The sequence below is a fragment of the Gigantopelta aegis genome, chromosome 8 (assembly GCF_016097555.1).
Source record: "Gigantopelta aegis isolate Gae_Host chromosome 8, Gae_host_genome, whole genome shotgun sequence".
Classification (NCBI taxonomy): Eukaryota; Metazoa; Mollusca; class Gastropoda; order Neomphalida; family Peltospiridae; genus Gigantopelta; species Gigantopelta aegis.
The window spans coordinates 62,543,721-62,559,468 of NC_054706.1; the positions used below are offsets into that span (position 1 = coordinate 62,543,721).

The 15,748-nt window shown below is 39.7% G+C and overlaps 1 protein-coding gene across 3 annotated transcripts in view; it reads left to right on the forward strand.

Annotated features, from left to right (window-relative positions):
• The window catches only part of LOC121379056 (calcyphosin-like protein), a 45,794-nt gene that overhangs the window by 24,823 nt on the left and 5,223 nt on the right, over positions 1-15,748 (forward strand). Inside the window, exon 1 of one of the 3 annotated variants that reach the window (XM_041507511.1) lies at positions 11,784-12,900. The exons of the other annotated variants lie outside the window; for them this stretch is intronic. Coding sequence (XP_041363445.1) covers positions 12,522-12,900 — 379 coding nt within the window. The 5' untranslated portion in view covers positions 11,784-12,521. Of the gene's footprint in view, positions 1-11,783; positions 12,901-15,748 lie in introns of those variants that run through there. 3 annotated transcript variants of the gene reach the window in all.

Sequence of the window (15,748 nt, forward strand, 5' to 3'; positions counted from 1 at the left end):
AAATATGTGATCTGTTGTTCTAAATCCTTGCCTGAACCCAGCTTGACAGATATCAATTTGGTTGGTTTGTTGTAGGTAGTCTACAATTCGTTTATCTATTATTTTGCAAAACAAGTTACCAATACAACTACTTAGAGCGATTCCACGATAGTTACTTGGGTCTGTTTTGTCACCTTTTTTGTGCAAAGGGACAATTATTGAATGGGCCCACTGTGGAGGAAAATAGCCTATTGACAATATATCATTGAAAAGTTTGACAACGTGATCTAGTATTAATGGAAAGAGACATTTGATAAGCTCATTACTGACATTGTCTACACACTGTGCCTTTTTCAGCTTAATATCTTCAATATATGCTATAATTTCCAGTGCTGATATTGGTGAATTAATCACTTGGTTATCCTGCAGATTAGTATAATCCATCTCATTAGAAGAACAGTTAACTGTTGGATCTTGGTAGATCTTTTCAAAGTGGTCTACTAATTCATGAGGATCAGGGAACACTTCGGTTTTTTTTTTATCCTCGTACTGTTAATTGCATGCCATAAAGCTTTTGTGTCATTCTTAGGTATACTTCTAAGTTTTGAAACAAGATCACTTTTATGAGAACTTTTTTTATGACGAGTTAATCTCTTATATTTCTTTTTGGACAGAAATGCATTTTGCTTTGTTTCTTGTGTGTTATTAGCATTAAATGTCTTGAAATTAGATTCCATAGCCAATTTGGCATTTTTGCATTCTATGTCAAACCAAAGATTTTTCTTCAGAGATCTATTTAGATTCTGATTTTTAGTAGCATATATATTTATGGCATTTACTATAGATTCAAACAAGTTGACATAGCAGCTTGAGTCTACATCCGACGTTGGTGGTGGTGTCAAAATGAACCTATTGAGTGCCTCTTTGTTTTCATCTGACATTACTGCTGAGTATACACGTGGCATGCTATTATTATTGTGCCATTTTCTTTGTTTACGTTTCGTGAATTTATGGCTGATATTTTTGGGATTTTCCTTTGACTTTTTGTTTCTAACTGATATATTAAGTTTTAGGGAGAGCTGACAGTGATCTGATGTCCATGAAAGTGGTTTAATATTAAAATATTTCACATCGCTGTAGAGTTCTTCAGGTGTAAGAACATAATCTACAACACTCTGACCATTGTACGTGTGGCATGTAAACTGTCCCAAATGATCTCTAACTGTTCTACCATTTAAAATAATTAATTTTGATGCAATTGCTGGTGATATGAGGGATTGTCCAAATTTGTTCGTTATATTATCTCGGTTATTTCTTTTTGTCTCTATGGTAGTAAAAATATTTGACGGTACATATATGTTTTCAAGAAAATTAACTCCATCACTATTCACACACCCACACTCGGTAGCAGTTCTAGCGTTAAAGTCCCCGCCAATTATTATCGATCCATGCTGCGAATATTTTAAAACTTCATTACTTCAATTTTTCCAATATGATGAATTTTCAGGTGGTACATAAGTAGTGCAGACAAATATATCTTTGTCAACCGATAAAAACGTTTTACTAATTCTAATCCATAATGTAAATTCACTACATGCTACAAAAGAAACAAAAGGCTTTAAACCAGTTTTGGAGTCCAGACGCAATCGCTAATGACGTCACACGCATACAATTTATATGGCGTTGCCATGACGTTACTGTGTCAGACGTTACTGTGTTACTGTGTCGGACTAGAGTCGAGTCAAGTTTTACAAGCACAAGGTTGGGAGAAAAGAAATGACCTGCTGCTAATTACTGTGTTCATGAAGGCATTAAAACTCCAAATCAATATTTAAAAGCATAAAAAGCTGAACGCAGAAGAAAACGAAGAAGAAAAACAAGACGACGAAGACGACGACGACGAAGAAGAAGAAGAGCCGTGGAAATTCAAGCATATATCTGCTATGCAAGAGTCAAGTTCTCCGTCAGTTGAGATCCTAGGGACGGATCTTGGATTTGACCAATAGGGGACGTGATGGAATTATTTTATTACTGTTTCAGTAGAAAAAAAAAAACCCACCCTAAATGTTCGCGCTTCGTCCCATCCACCTCCCGAAAAATAAAACAACAAAAACACCCCCATCTTCACCACCCCATCCTCACCATCCCAACACACACACGCACGCACTCCAAGCAAATACGAAAGCCACACAAACTAATAATAACATCCTCCCCCTCAATCCCCCTCCAAAACGGAGGACATAAGCAAATCGTATTTTATGCCTGCTTAGTTCGCTCCCGACTTTTAAATGTTCTTTAGAAGTTAAATGACGGATAGGGTGTATTTTTAAAAATAGTTTAATTATATAATATCCATCAACCGTGTGATGTTGTCTTAACTTTTGCATTTTATACTGATTTGTTAATCAGGAAGTTTATTCTGTTTAACGACACCACTGTAGCACATTGATTATTTAATCATCGGCTGTTGGATGTCAAACATTTGGTAATTCTGACTCGTAGTCATCAAAGGAAACCCGCTACGTTTTTCCTAATGCAGCACGAGATCTTTTATATACACTTTCCCGATTTGGTAATCACTTCGTTCCTGTATTTACCTTTGACTCCAAATAGCGGATGTATTCTGTTAAACATTCATTCATCCATCCTTTTGTTCGTTCGTTCGTTCTTTTGTTCGTTCGTTCGTTCATTCATTCGTTCATTCATTCATGCATGCATTCAGGCATTCGTGTATGCATGTATTCATTCATTCATTCATGAGTAGCCCATGAAGTGGCGACAGCGGGTTTCCTCTCTCAATATCTGTGTGGTCCTTAACCATATGTCTGACGCCATATAACCTAAATAAAATGTGTTGAGTGCGTCGTTAAATAAAAAAAAATCCTTCCTTCCTTCATTCATAAAAATTATTTTATATCAGATCTGTAGATTTAAAAAATACCATCACATTCAACAGCCATGATTATTAAAAAAAAAACTTTCACAGCTCTAATTGAGTATTAAAATCTCCAAGATGTAACATGTACCAGTAATCGCTTTTTAACGTTCACTGCTGACTGAATTGAAAATCGATACTTGAAATAGTTCGACATCGTTATTTACTCGGATGTTGCCGGTCTGCTGCGATATGTGACTCGCCCATGTTGCGGCTGATGGCGTTTGGTAACTGATTGATAATAGTACGCTGTCATAAATATAACAATAGGCGAGGAATATTAATGTTTGTTAGGTGACATCTCAGCACACTTTAAACTACGGCCATTTGGTGTCAATAATAATGATATTTTGAATATTTGAGAGAGAGAGAGAGAGAGAGAGAGAGAGAGAGAGAGAGAGAGAGAGAGAGAGAGAGAGAGAGAGATTACTACGACACATTTGACCACTGAGGCTGGTCTCTCACCCTTCCATATTAATTATCAAAGGGTTACATAGTGACAGAAATGAACGAAACTTATTGTGTGAAGAACCAGTCGCTTGTATTGTCGAAACAACAGTAACACAGGGGTAGGACGTAGTCCAGTGGTAAAGCGCTCGCTTGGTGTGCGGTCGGTTTGGGATCGATCCCCGTCGGTGGGCCCATTGGGCTATTTCTCGTTCCAGGCGTGCTTGAACTGTAATTGGATAGATGAACGAAGATAAGCTGAAATTAATTAAATGTTGATTGGCAGTAATATGCAATTTGACGTACCAGTCAGTCGTCGTGCATTTGTTGGAATGAAAGGCAAAACAAACAAAAAACAAACATAACAAACATTACCCACCATTAAACAAACAACTTTTGCTCCATTATCTGAGGGCTGGACGTAGCCCAATGGTAAAGCGATCGCTTGATGCGCGGTCGGTTTGGGATCGATCTCCGTCGGTGGGCCCATTGGGCTATTTCTCGTCACAGCCAGTGCTCCACGACTGACATATCAAATACCGTGGTATGTGCTATCCTGTCTGTGGAACGGTGCATATAAAAGGTCCCTTGCCAATAATGGAACAGTGTAGCGGGTTTCCTCTCCGACTGTGTCAAAATTACTATATGTTTGACATCCAACAGCCGATGATTAACAAAACCAATGTGCTCTAGTGGTGTCGTTAAACAAAACAAACTTTTACAACAGTAACACTACCAATACATATTAATAACCGTTACAAATAAATAAATAAATAAATAATGAGTCGATCTATGGCGCCCATAAAAGCGTGGGTCACGTAGCATTTGCCACGTGTCTGTGACGTTCATATTACGGATATCGAAATTACGCAACATGCATTGAGTTTCAAACAAAACGTCTTTATTATATGGGCTAAAAATCCATAACTCCAGTTGACACGAGTTTTTCATTAATTGTTCTCACAATTCAGCTATACATGTATCTCGTATACATCTATATATAACATAACATAACATAACATAAAATAACAACACAAGACAAGACAAGACAAGACAAGACAATATAAATAATATAATACGCACGGCCTTTTTTTTGTACAGGTACCAGTCCTTTCCTTCGCTTCTCATCTTTCGATCTGCATTGCCGACACCCATCTTTTAATTTACCTGATGTTGCATTTCGCCAAAAGTTTAAGCTTATTTTGTTTAACGACACCACTAGAGCACAATGATTTATTAATCATCGGCTATTGGATGTCAAACATTTGATAATTTTGACATATAATCTTAGAGAGGAAACCCGCTAAATTTTTCCGTTTGTTACAAGGAATCTTTTATAAGGGATCCCACAGACAGGCTAGCACATACCACAGCCTTTGATATACCAGTCGTGGCGCACTGGCTGGAGCGAGAAATAGACAGATGGGCTCATCGACGGGGATCGATCTGAGACCGACAGCGCATCAAGCAAGCGCTTTACCAGTGGGCTACGTCCCCCGCCCCAAAGACAATTTAGAGATTGTCAGCGAAGTCAGAGATTATGTCCACGACAGGCGTGCCTGGTCGTTTCTCTGATTGATGCATACCAAAAATTACCTACACCCACATCCACACTATTCCACCAAGGTCGGTCAAGTCCCAAGGATTTTAATTGGAAATTTAATTCATTTGTAGATATTTTCGTGCTTATATCCAATTAAGGTTCAAGCACGCTGTCTTGGGCACACACTTCAGCTATCTGGACCGTTTGACCAGGATAGAGGGTTAGTGGGGTTTTTTTGGGTTATTTTTGTGGGGTTTTTTTGGGTGGGTGTGTGTGGGGGGGGGGGGTGGTGGTGGTGGTGGTGGTGGTGTGTGTGTTTAAGTTACAAGTTGCAAAGAACTATTTTCGTGTCACAGACTGCTTGTAATCCCACCAAATGTTTAAAGTCTACCGCAGACGAGAGCTATCAGCTGAGCAAAACGTTACTTGAGACTTTTTGCTCAGCTGATAGCTCTGAACAATTTCACCACACACGATGAGCTAAGTGCTGAGCTACTTTGCTTACGACTGTAGCGATGATGTCACTTTAACGCAATGTTCGTGTTTCCATTGGTCAGTTAGTAAATTCAGCTCGGCTGATAGCTCACGTAGCCCGCACACTGTGAGATTTTTTCCACGCGTGGCCAAAAATATCAAACACGACAGATCTTTTCCTCACGACCACGAGAGACGAAAAACTCAGCAAAATTGTCCGCACACGAGAGCTATCAGCTGAGCAAAAAGTCTCAAGTAACTTTTTGCACAGTTGATAGCTCTCGTGTGCGGTAGGCTTAAGGTTTTACAAACGACTGTATCGTCAAACGTGTTAATGGACTTGGTGTCAAACCGGGAGTTCACAGAAAATCTACATACCTCTCTAGAGAATGTTCAATTTTAAATTACTTTCTATTCTCCATAACCCGAGACAGAAAAGGCAATATTATCTGTCTATGTTGATTCCCATGTTTGACGTCTTTAACAAAAGTACTCTTACTACACATACAGTATGAGTCAGAACCGGCAGGTTATTACGCCAATGACGTCATAGGAGGATAGCTACATGACCTATTGCATGTTTTGTTTTTGTTCTTGTTGTTCTTCTTTTTCTTCTTCTTCTTCTTTTTTTATTTGTTATTATTATTATTATTATTTTATTTTTTTAGTGGATAGTAATAGAGAAGAAGGTATAGTGGCCTTGCATCTACCCACTGAGTCGTTGAACTCGCTCTGGGTGGGAGCCGTTACCGGGCTGCGAACCCAGTACCTACCAGCTTTATGTCCGATGGCTTAACTATTATACCACCGAGGCCGGTTTAGTTGGTAATTAACACGACAATAAGTTATATCAGCAGATTACACGTAATGGTTTTTGAAAAATGTTACTCAAGCCATGTCGTCGGGACAACTTACGTCATTTCCTTCTTCTTATAATTCCGTATAATTAATTAGATATAAAGCAATAGTTCTCCTCGCTATAACTAGTTAATAATTAAATTTTCCTAAACAAATTGAATTTTCTTTTTGAAATGAGATTTCACCTGTTCGTGAAGAGTATGACACATTGTAACATGAACAGGATTACGTGTACGTTATCAGGTTTTTTTTTTTTTTTTTTTTGTTGTTAAGTAATTAAATTAATGTTACCGTGCAAATTGTGTTAGCGATCCTAATTCCTTGTCCAAAATCAATAGGATGAGATAACAGCTTGGATTATTAATGAAGAGGCAGGTTTCGTAGAACGATTTCAGCGTGAAATAAGACTTGGACGAATGGATTAAATAACGTATGGATGGATGAACGGAGAGATGGAATGAAGGAAATGTTTTATTTAACGACACACGCAAAACATTTTATTTACGGTTATATTATTGCGTCAGACATATGGTTAAGGACCACAAAGATATTGAGAGAGGAAACCCGCTCCATTATCTGATGCGCGGTCGTTTTGGCATCGATCCCCATCCGTGGGCCCATTGGGCTATTTCTCGTCACCAGTGCACCAGGAAATGTTTTATTTAACGACACGCTCAACACATTTTATTTACGATTATATGGCTAAGGACCACACAGATATTGAGAGAGGAAACCCGCTGTCGACACTTCATGGTCTACTCTTCGATTAGCAGCAAGGGATCTTTTATATGCACCATCCCACAGACAGGTAGTACATACCGCGGCCTTTGATATGAATGGATGGTTGGATGGATGGATGGATGAATGAATATCCAAACGGATAAATGGATGTAGAGATAGATACATGAATGAATATATGCACAGATAAATTGATGAAAGAAAGAAATGTTTTATTTAACGACGCACTCAACACATTTTATTTACGGTTATATAGCGTCAGACATATGGTTAAAGACCACACAGATTCTAAGAGGAAACCCGCTGTCGCCACTACATGGGCTACTCTTCCGATTAGCAGCAAGGGATCTTTTATTTGCGCTTCCCACAGGCAGGATAGCACAAACCATGGCCTTTGTTGAACCAGTTATGGATCACTGGTCGGTGCAAGTGGTTTACACCTACCCATTGAGCCTTGCGGAGCACTCACTCAAAGTTTGGAGTCGGTATCTGGATTAAAAATCCCATGCCTCGACTGGGATCCGAACAATCGCGAACAATTTGACTAGTACCAACGTCTTCTGTCACATCATATTCATCTACTATTCGGCGCTATAACCAGTCTAGCGAACGGTCTCAATCGCTCGCCCTCCTGAGCATTAGTGCTCTTTTGGGTGAACATTCTAGAAATTCTTATTTCAGTTTAGGCCTACTTGGTTGATATGGTTACCACTGTTATACGTGGACATTAAAGAAAACATTTAGGGTCGAATTTACAAAGCCTGTTTATGTCTTACACGCGTGTAACTAATACATTTACCATGCTAAATCACCTGCGCTTATGAAGAAAAAAAAACCAGGCGTCCTAAATTTCCTTATTTTACACTTGCACATTTAACACGAATGTTTCAGGTTACTTTGCTCATAGAAATAGCTTTCCTTCACATGTGTTTTGTAGAAAATGAACATTCAGTTTGTTTGTTTTATAGATTTAGAGCGTTTGAAATATATACATAGCTAGGTCGAAATAAGTTTGTAGGTTAAATGGCTCTTTTTCGTGTACATTAAAAAAAATCACCTATCAGTCCGTTTGTTTTACCAGTGGGACAGGATATGGTCTTCATTCGCCAACACCTGATATTATCACTCTTTTGATAGTGATTTATAAGTATGTGGCATCACAGCTTTGAATGTCTGTCTGTCTGTCTGTCTCTCTTTTGGGGCGGGACGTAGCCCAGTGGTAAAGCGTTCGCTTGATGCGCGGTCGGTCTAGGATCGATCCCCGTCGGTGGACCCATTGGGCTATTTCTCGTTCCAGCCAGTGCTCCACAACTGGTGCAACAAAGGCCGTGGTATGTACTATCCTGTCTGTGGGATGGTGCATATAAAAGATCCCTTGCTGCTAATCGAAAAGAGTAGCCCATGAAGTGGCGGCAGCGGGTTTCCTCTCTCTAATTGTGTGGTCCCTAACCATATGCCTGACGCCATATAACCGTAATAAAATGTGTTGAGTACGTCGTTAAATAAAACATTTCCTTTCTCTCTCTCTCTCTCTCTCTCTCTCTCTCTCTCTCTCTCTCTCTCTCTCTCTATGTCTGTCTGTCTCTGTCTATCTCTCTGTCTGTCTCTGTGTGTCTCCCTGTCTGTCTGTATCTATCTGTCTCTCAAGATCCCTTGCTGCTTATCGAAAAGAGTAGCCCATGAAGTGGCGACAGCGCGTTTCCTATCTCAATATCTGTGTGGTCCTTAACCATATGTCTGACGCCATATAACCGTAAATAAAATGTGTTGAGTTCGTCGTTAAATAAAACATTTCCTTCCGGTATTGTAGCTGCGTCACTCTCCAGTGTTATATAAGGTTGCTTGTAGTGTTGCTTGTACCGTTACGATTTGTTGGACTAACTATCATTTCTGCGTTTTTGTACCAGCCAGTTTTGATTAGTTTCTTTTACTGTTGCATCACCAAACCAGTTAATTGATAAGACAGCCACCAGAAACATCATGTGTTGTACGAATGTTCCCCACTTAGTAGACTATTAGACTTTTTTTTACTATCGTTTTAAAGGGACAGACCCTAGTTTCAACCGTAAATATTAACACTAAGTTCTGTTAATCTACAAACCTGTAACACATTTCGATAAAGTTACAATTGAGTGAAACATGAGTCTGTGGCTTTGAAAAGGTGAAATACCCTCTAAAAATAGACTAAAACTCCATAACGGTTATTTCTCAGACGCACGTGCGTTTTTAAAAATATGAGAAATGTATTTTGTGATATTGTGAGAGAGAGAGAGAGAGAGAGAGAGAGAGAGAGAGAGAGAGAGAGAGAGAGAGAGAGAGAGAGAGAGAGAGAGAGAGAGAGAGAGAGAATTTGTATACATTATTGCTAGCATGACTCAAATTCACATTTTAACAAAACCTAATGCGTATTTCATGAAGGAAGTCTGGACATGTTGACATTATGATTAATATAGATTAGATCCAGCTGACTTTCCCTGAAATATCGCAATGTCATCAGTTCCCTTAGCTTAACGTTCGATACAGGTTTGGCAACTATACTTAGAAAGCACAGGCTATATATAAAACTTTTTTCTTTTATTCGAATTTGCAATTTGAAATATTAATTAGAGAATACATAGTGATGAAAAGGGTTTAAAAATCGACACACTGGCGATATGCTTATGAATACGAGGAGACAATAAAACTAAACATAGTTTATATAGATGACGCAGTTTGCGGATTTGTGATGTTTTTCCTGACTGTTTCCTCCCTCAATATATATGTGGTCTTTAACCATGTCTGACGCCATATGACCGTAAATAAAAAAGTGCGTCGTTAAATAAAACATTTCCTTTCTTTCTTCCTGTCTGTATCTCTGTCTGTCTGTCTTTCTCTGTCTGTCTGTCTGTCTGTCTATCTGTCTGTCTCTCTTTATTTGTCTGTCTCTGTCTGTCTGTCTCTGCCTGTCTCTCTGTCTGTCTCTCTCTCTGTCTCTCTCTGTCTCTCTCTCTCTCTGTCTGTCTGTCTGTATCTGTCTGTCTCCCTGTCTGTCTGTATCTGTCTGTCTCTCAAGATCCCTTGCTGCTTATCGAAAAGAGTAGCCCATGACGTTGTGACAGCGGGTTTCCTCCCTCAATATCTGTGTGGTCTTTAACCATGTCTGACGCCATATAACCGTAAATAAAATAGTGCGTCGTTAAATAAAACATTTCCTTTCTTTCTTCCTGTCTGTCTCTCTGTCTGTCTCTGTCTGTGTCTGCCTCTCGCTCCCTCCCTCCCTCCCTCCCTCCCTCTATCTTTCTCTCTCTCTCTCTCCCTCTCCCTCTCTCTCTCTCTCTCTCTCTCTCTCTCTCTCTCTCTCTCTCTCTCTCTCTCTCTCTCTCTCTCTCTCTCTCATATCTGCAGATTTAGATTTGTCAAACCATTCTTGTGGAATGGCAGTCTTCCTACAGACGACGTAATGATGAAGTTTTCTGAGGAGTTCCAGCCTTCCTATAATACAAACGAAGCATTTGGCAGCGATTCGTAGAAACAATCACAACCTTGCGAATACCCTTTCAACTCTACCTTGTACGCAGATACGATTTTGATAACGTTTTGATCGTTGTGCCCCGTTTTACGAAGCGATCGTAGCGCTAAGATCACATTAAATGCTTACGGTAGCTGTGCACTTAAGATGATCTTAGCGCTAAGATCGCTTCGAAAAACGGGGCCCTGATGACAGGACAACGATCTTGTTGTTCGTATCAAATGGCCTTTGTGTTCCTTGATTTACAGACTTAACGCTCTCGTATTTGTACTTTCAATGCACTCTCGTATTGTTCGGTTTATCGAGTTAGCGCTCGTGCTCATGTCATTTATGGGAAATTGCTTTTCAGTATAGGGTTCCCAGTGTCATATGCTAATGAAAAACACCATTCAGTCTGTTTGGTTTGCAGTATTAGCAGCAATTTACAACGCCTGCAACGAAAGCAGACTCATCAGAGCTAAAACTCATTAGCATGCCTTAATTATTGGTTTTCAAATATCAGACAGGGCGGTACGGGGCGGGGAAAGGAGGCTGGGTTGGGGTAACCAAAACGTTTGTTTAAAGTTTGTCTTGTTTAACGACACCACTAGACCAAATTGATTAATCAATCATCGGCTATTGGATGTCAAACATTTGATCATTCTGACACGTAGTCATTAAAGGAAACCCGCTACATTTCTCCTGTTGCAGCAAGTGATCTCTTATATGCACTTTCCCACAGACAGGGAAACGCATACCACGACCTTTGACCAGTTGTGATGCACTGGTTGGGGGGTGGGGGGGGGGGGGGGAATGCAATAATATATTTTTTTTTTTGCTTAATAAAAAGGGCTCCAAAATGTTTTGTCCATATTATTTATAGCTTTAGAACGACGATCTTAAATTATTTTCATTTTCAAAAAAAGAAAAAAAGAAGAAAGAAAAAAAACATAGAAAGAAACTACACCCACTAATTTATCAAATCAATAATACTTTGTTAAACACCCTTTGTGCCCTGGAAAAAAACAATTCAGTATACTAGAATGTGTTTCGAGGACAGTATGCCTGAACCATGATTTGATATAATAGCCACATCAAATTCCATACAAGTAAGAGATAAAATAGCATTTTAAAACTATAATGTGCACATTTAAACTAAGACAGGCATTGTTTCGTATTTGGAGGGTGGGGGTGGGGGGGGGGGGGGGGTGATAAGCAACTGTCACCCCTGTCACACGCTGGGTTCGACCCTATCAGAGATAGCCAATTTACATCTTCGGCCAAAGGACCTATTAAGACTGCAATCAAGACCACACTGTTGATTACGACACTGATCAGCGTGATATCCCGCTGTCCCAACAACCGATCGATCGTAACAAATTGGTACAACTGTTACAGGCAAGATGCTCATTTCGCCCAAAGCGATTTCACACGTTGTTTATTTACGCGTAACCACGGCAACCAGAAATCGCATGTCCCTGTGATTGGCGTAATAAAGCCGGCGTTAGCGATCTTGTGATTGCCAATAAAACACCTCTCCGCCACGGGGCCGAAACGCACATAGATCTCTTTGTTAACTAACGACTGTGCCCCGACATTTACCCCGACCAAATCTACCATCTGATACGTGTTGTAAATTCCTCTGACATTAACTGGAAGCCTATATTTCTTCGCCTCCGGTTATAGAGAGAGTTAAGCGATTACCAGCCGGAACACAACAGCACACGGAAGTAAGCGTGGTTCTTCGACCCTTTGTATACACATAAAAACAGAGAAGACAAACCCAAAGAGAAACCAATATGTATGATGTAGCCAAGTTATGTTTGGAAAGACCCCACTGCTTTCAAAAGTGATGAGAAAACTCTGAAAGGCAGCAAGCTGGCTTGTGAAAGGAATCATTGATCGCTTGTTTTTCCCTGCCTGTAAAACTAGAAGTGTCAGTCTGTATAAATCCATAGAAGAGAGAGAGAGTGAGACAGAGACAGAGAGGAGAGAGAGAGAGAGAGAGAGGGTCGAACAAGGTTGATTAGAGAGGTGGTTTCTTCTCTCTGACGTCATCCATGTACAAAAGGTACTCTATGGACGACAGGAGGCGCGAACTGATGGCCAAGCTACGCGGCCAGTGTTTGACCCGGGGGTGTGGCGGGATCAAACACATCTCAACGGCCTTCCGGAAAATGGATCTCGACTACTCCAAGAGAATATGCATCAACGAGCTGGCGGACGCCGTCCACAAGGAGAACCTCGGCTTCTCCAACGACGACATCAAGCTGCTGTTCGATGTCTTCGACGGCGACAAGAACGGCGGCATAGACTTCTGCGAGTTCATGCTCCAGCTGAGACCTCCCATGTCGGAGAGTCGGGTCTCGGTCGTTAACGAAGCCTTTGACAAGCTGGACGTCAATAAAGACGGGGAAATACGCATGGACGATTTGCAAGGTAAGCGACCGTGATTTAAGATAGAGGGGGCGACATGAGCACAGCGATCCTTCCACAGGTTTCGACAAATCCACCCGCCCTCGATCCTGGCTAGTTTAATATTTGGTATGGACTAGTGGAAATTATCAACTGTATTGCTATAATACATATGTCACTAGCCAAAGCTTCTGTGAGAGCTACTGGATTTCTTAAACATTTGTCGAACACTGCCTTTTACCTATTTTTCTGGCGGCGGATTGCGTCCAACCAACAGTGTCTCTTACTCGTATAGTATAGTTATTCCAGTCAGGACATGTATCTAATTATATTTAATGTTTAGGTATACAGGTAGTTCAGAAATCTCTCTCTCTCTCTCTCTCTCTCTCTCTCTCTCTCTCTCTCTCTCTCTCTCTCTCTCTCTCTCTCTCTCTCTCTCTCCGCCCCCTGAATGACCATCTGATCAACGGAAGATTAGGGATTATTAAATTTTGACTTGTTAATACACACGGTTTTGTATACATATGGAAACAAATAGCGAAACACGGCATTTTAGATCACATTTAATTCATTACTAGCGACGTCATGTCTGTATAGAATACGAAGATGGATATATAATGTGTCTCTAATATGGGGGTTAAGGGGGCGGGACGTAGCCCAGTGGTAAAGCGCTCGCTTGATGCGCGGTCGGTTTGGGATCGACCCCCGTCAGCCCATTAGGTTATTTCTCGCTCCAGCCAGTGCACCACGACTGATACACCAAAGGCCGTAGTATGTGCTATCCTGTCTATGGGATAGAGCATATAAAATATCCCTTGTTGTTAATCGAAAAGAGTAGCCCATGAAGTAGCCCTGGAGTTGGTCACTGGCGAAATCAGAGACTAAATCCGGGGCGAGCGTGCCTGAACCTTCGGGATATGGGAACGTAAATAGAGTTCCCTTCCTTCCGTAGCCCATGAAGTGGCGACAGCGGGTTTCCTCTCTCAATATCTGTGTGGTCCTTAACCATATGTCTGATGCCATATAACCGTAAATGAAATGTATTGAGTGCGTCATTAAATAAAATATTTCTTTCCTTCTAATATGGGGTTGAATGTTAGTAACGTGGTGGACCTTCCTGACACTGTGGATGAGGGTTCTGGTTGTAGTCAATATTACATTTTGCTGTTACTACTTACCTGTTCCCTTATTTCTCTGATTCAATTTTCCAGTATGGCCAGGAAAGTTCTAAGTAATACAAGACACTCCAAGTTTTTTTTTTTTTTTTTTTTTTTTTTTGTGATTTGAAAGTAAACTGATACACTGAAGATTACTGTAATTGCTAAAAAAAATATAAGCGTTCATCATTGAGTGTAGTCCAACGCCATATAACAGTAAATACAAATGTATGTGTCATCCGTGAGTGTAGCTGCGTCACTCTCCAGTGTTATGTAAGGTTGCATGTAGTGTTGTGTCTACAGTTCTGATTTGTTGGACTAAATATCATTTCTGCGTTTTTGTACTAGCCGATTAGTTTCATTTATACAATTTGCGAATTTGTGATGTTTTCCCAGATTGTTGTATCACCAAACAAGTTAATTGATAAAACAGCCACAGGAAAAGTCATGTGTTGTACGAATGAATATCCTCCCTTAGTAGACTATTAGATTTTTAAAACTCTCGTTTCATGGTCCACTAGTCATAAACCAGTGACGTTGGTACCCTCTCTCGTGGACAATGATGTAAAATGTCTTTAATTATAGTAAATAATAATAGCCCATGTGGAGGGAGTGGCGGATTTTTTTTTCTAATACTGAAAAAAAGAAAGAAAAAAAGAAAGAAAGAAAGAAAGACATGTTTTATTTAAATTCGCGCTTAACACATTAATTACGGATATTATAATACATATATATGGTTAAGGTCACAAAGATAATGGGAGAGAGAGAATCTGCATACATGACTCAAATTCACATTTTAACAAAACCTAATGCGTATTTCATGAAGGAAGTCTGGACATATTGACATTATGATTCATATAGATTAGATCCAGCTGACTTCCCCTGAAATTTCGCAATATCATCAGTTCCCTTAGCTTAACATTCGATACAGGTTTGGCAACTATACTGAGAAAGCACAGAGTATATATATAAAACCTTTTTCTTTTATTCGAATTTGTAATTTGAAATATTAATTAGAGAATACATAGTGATGAAAAGGGTTTAAAAATCGACACACTGGCGATATGCTTATGAAAACGATGAGACAATAAAACTAAACATAGTTTATATACATGACGTAGTCAAATATACACGTACACAAATGCCCCACTCACCCACCCACCCCCGCAAAAAAACAACCAACAACAAAAAACCCAACCCGTCCAACCCCCCCCCCCCCTCAAAAAAAAAAAAAAAACCCCAAAAAAACCCCAACAACATCCAAGAAATTCCAAACAAACCCAAACAACATTGATATCTACATAGCTGTTCAGTTTTAAATATATCTGATTATTTTTATATTTTCTATAAATATAACACTCAAGGCTAATATTCAATATATTTCACAGACAGAAAATCTACATTTACCACAAAGACTAGTCAGGCTATAATATAATATATGGCAGAATTATGTCGCACAATGATTGATGGTTGTAGAAAGTCTTTCAACTAGCGCCAGTCTAACGGTATTGGGGTGTTTAGAAAAGGTTACAATAACACGGACGTTGTATTGCACAGAACGGATATAAATAATGGATCGGCATCTCTATTGATTATACAGGTTTTTCCTTCTTTAGGCCCGTTCCAGAATGCATTAGTACGGAGAGGACTGATATGTAAGGAACGTTTTAATGGAAGTAATACATTCAAATTATTTAATTTTATTATCGGTTCAC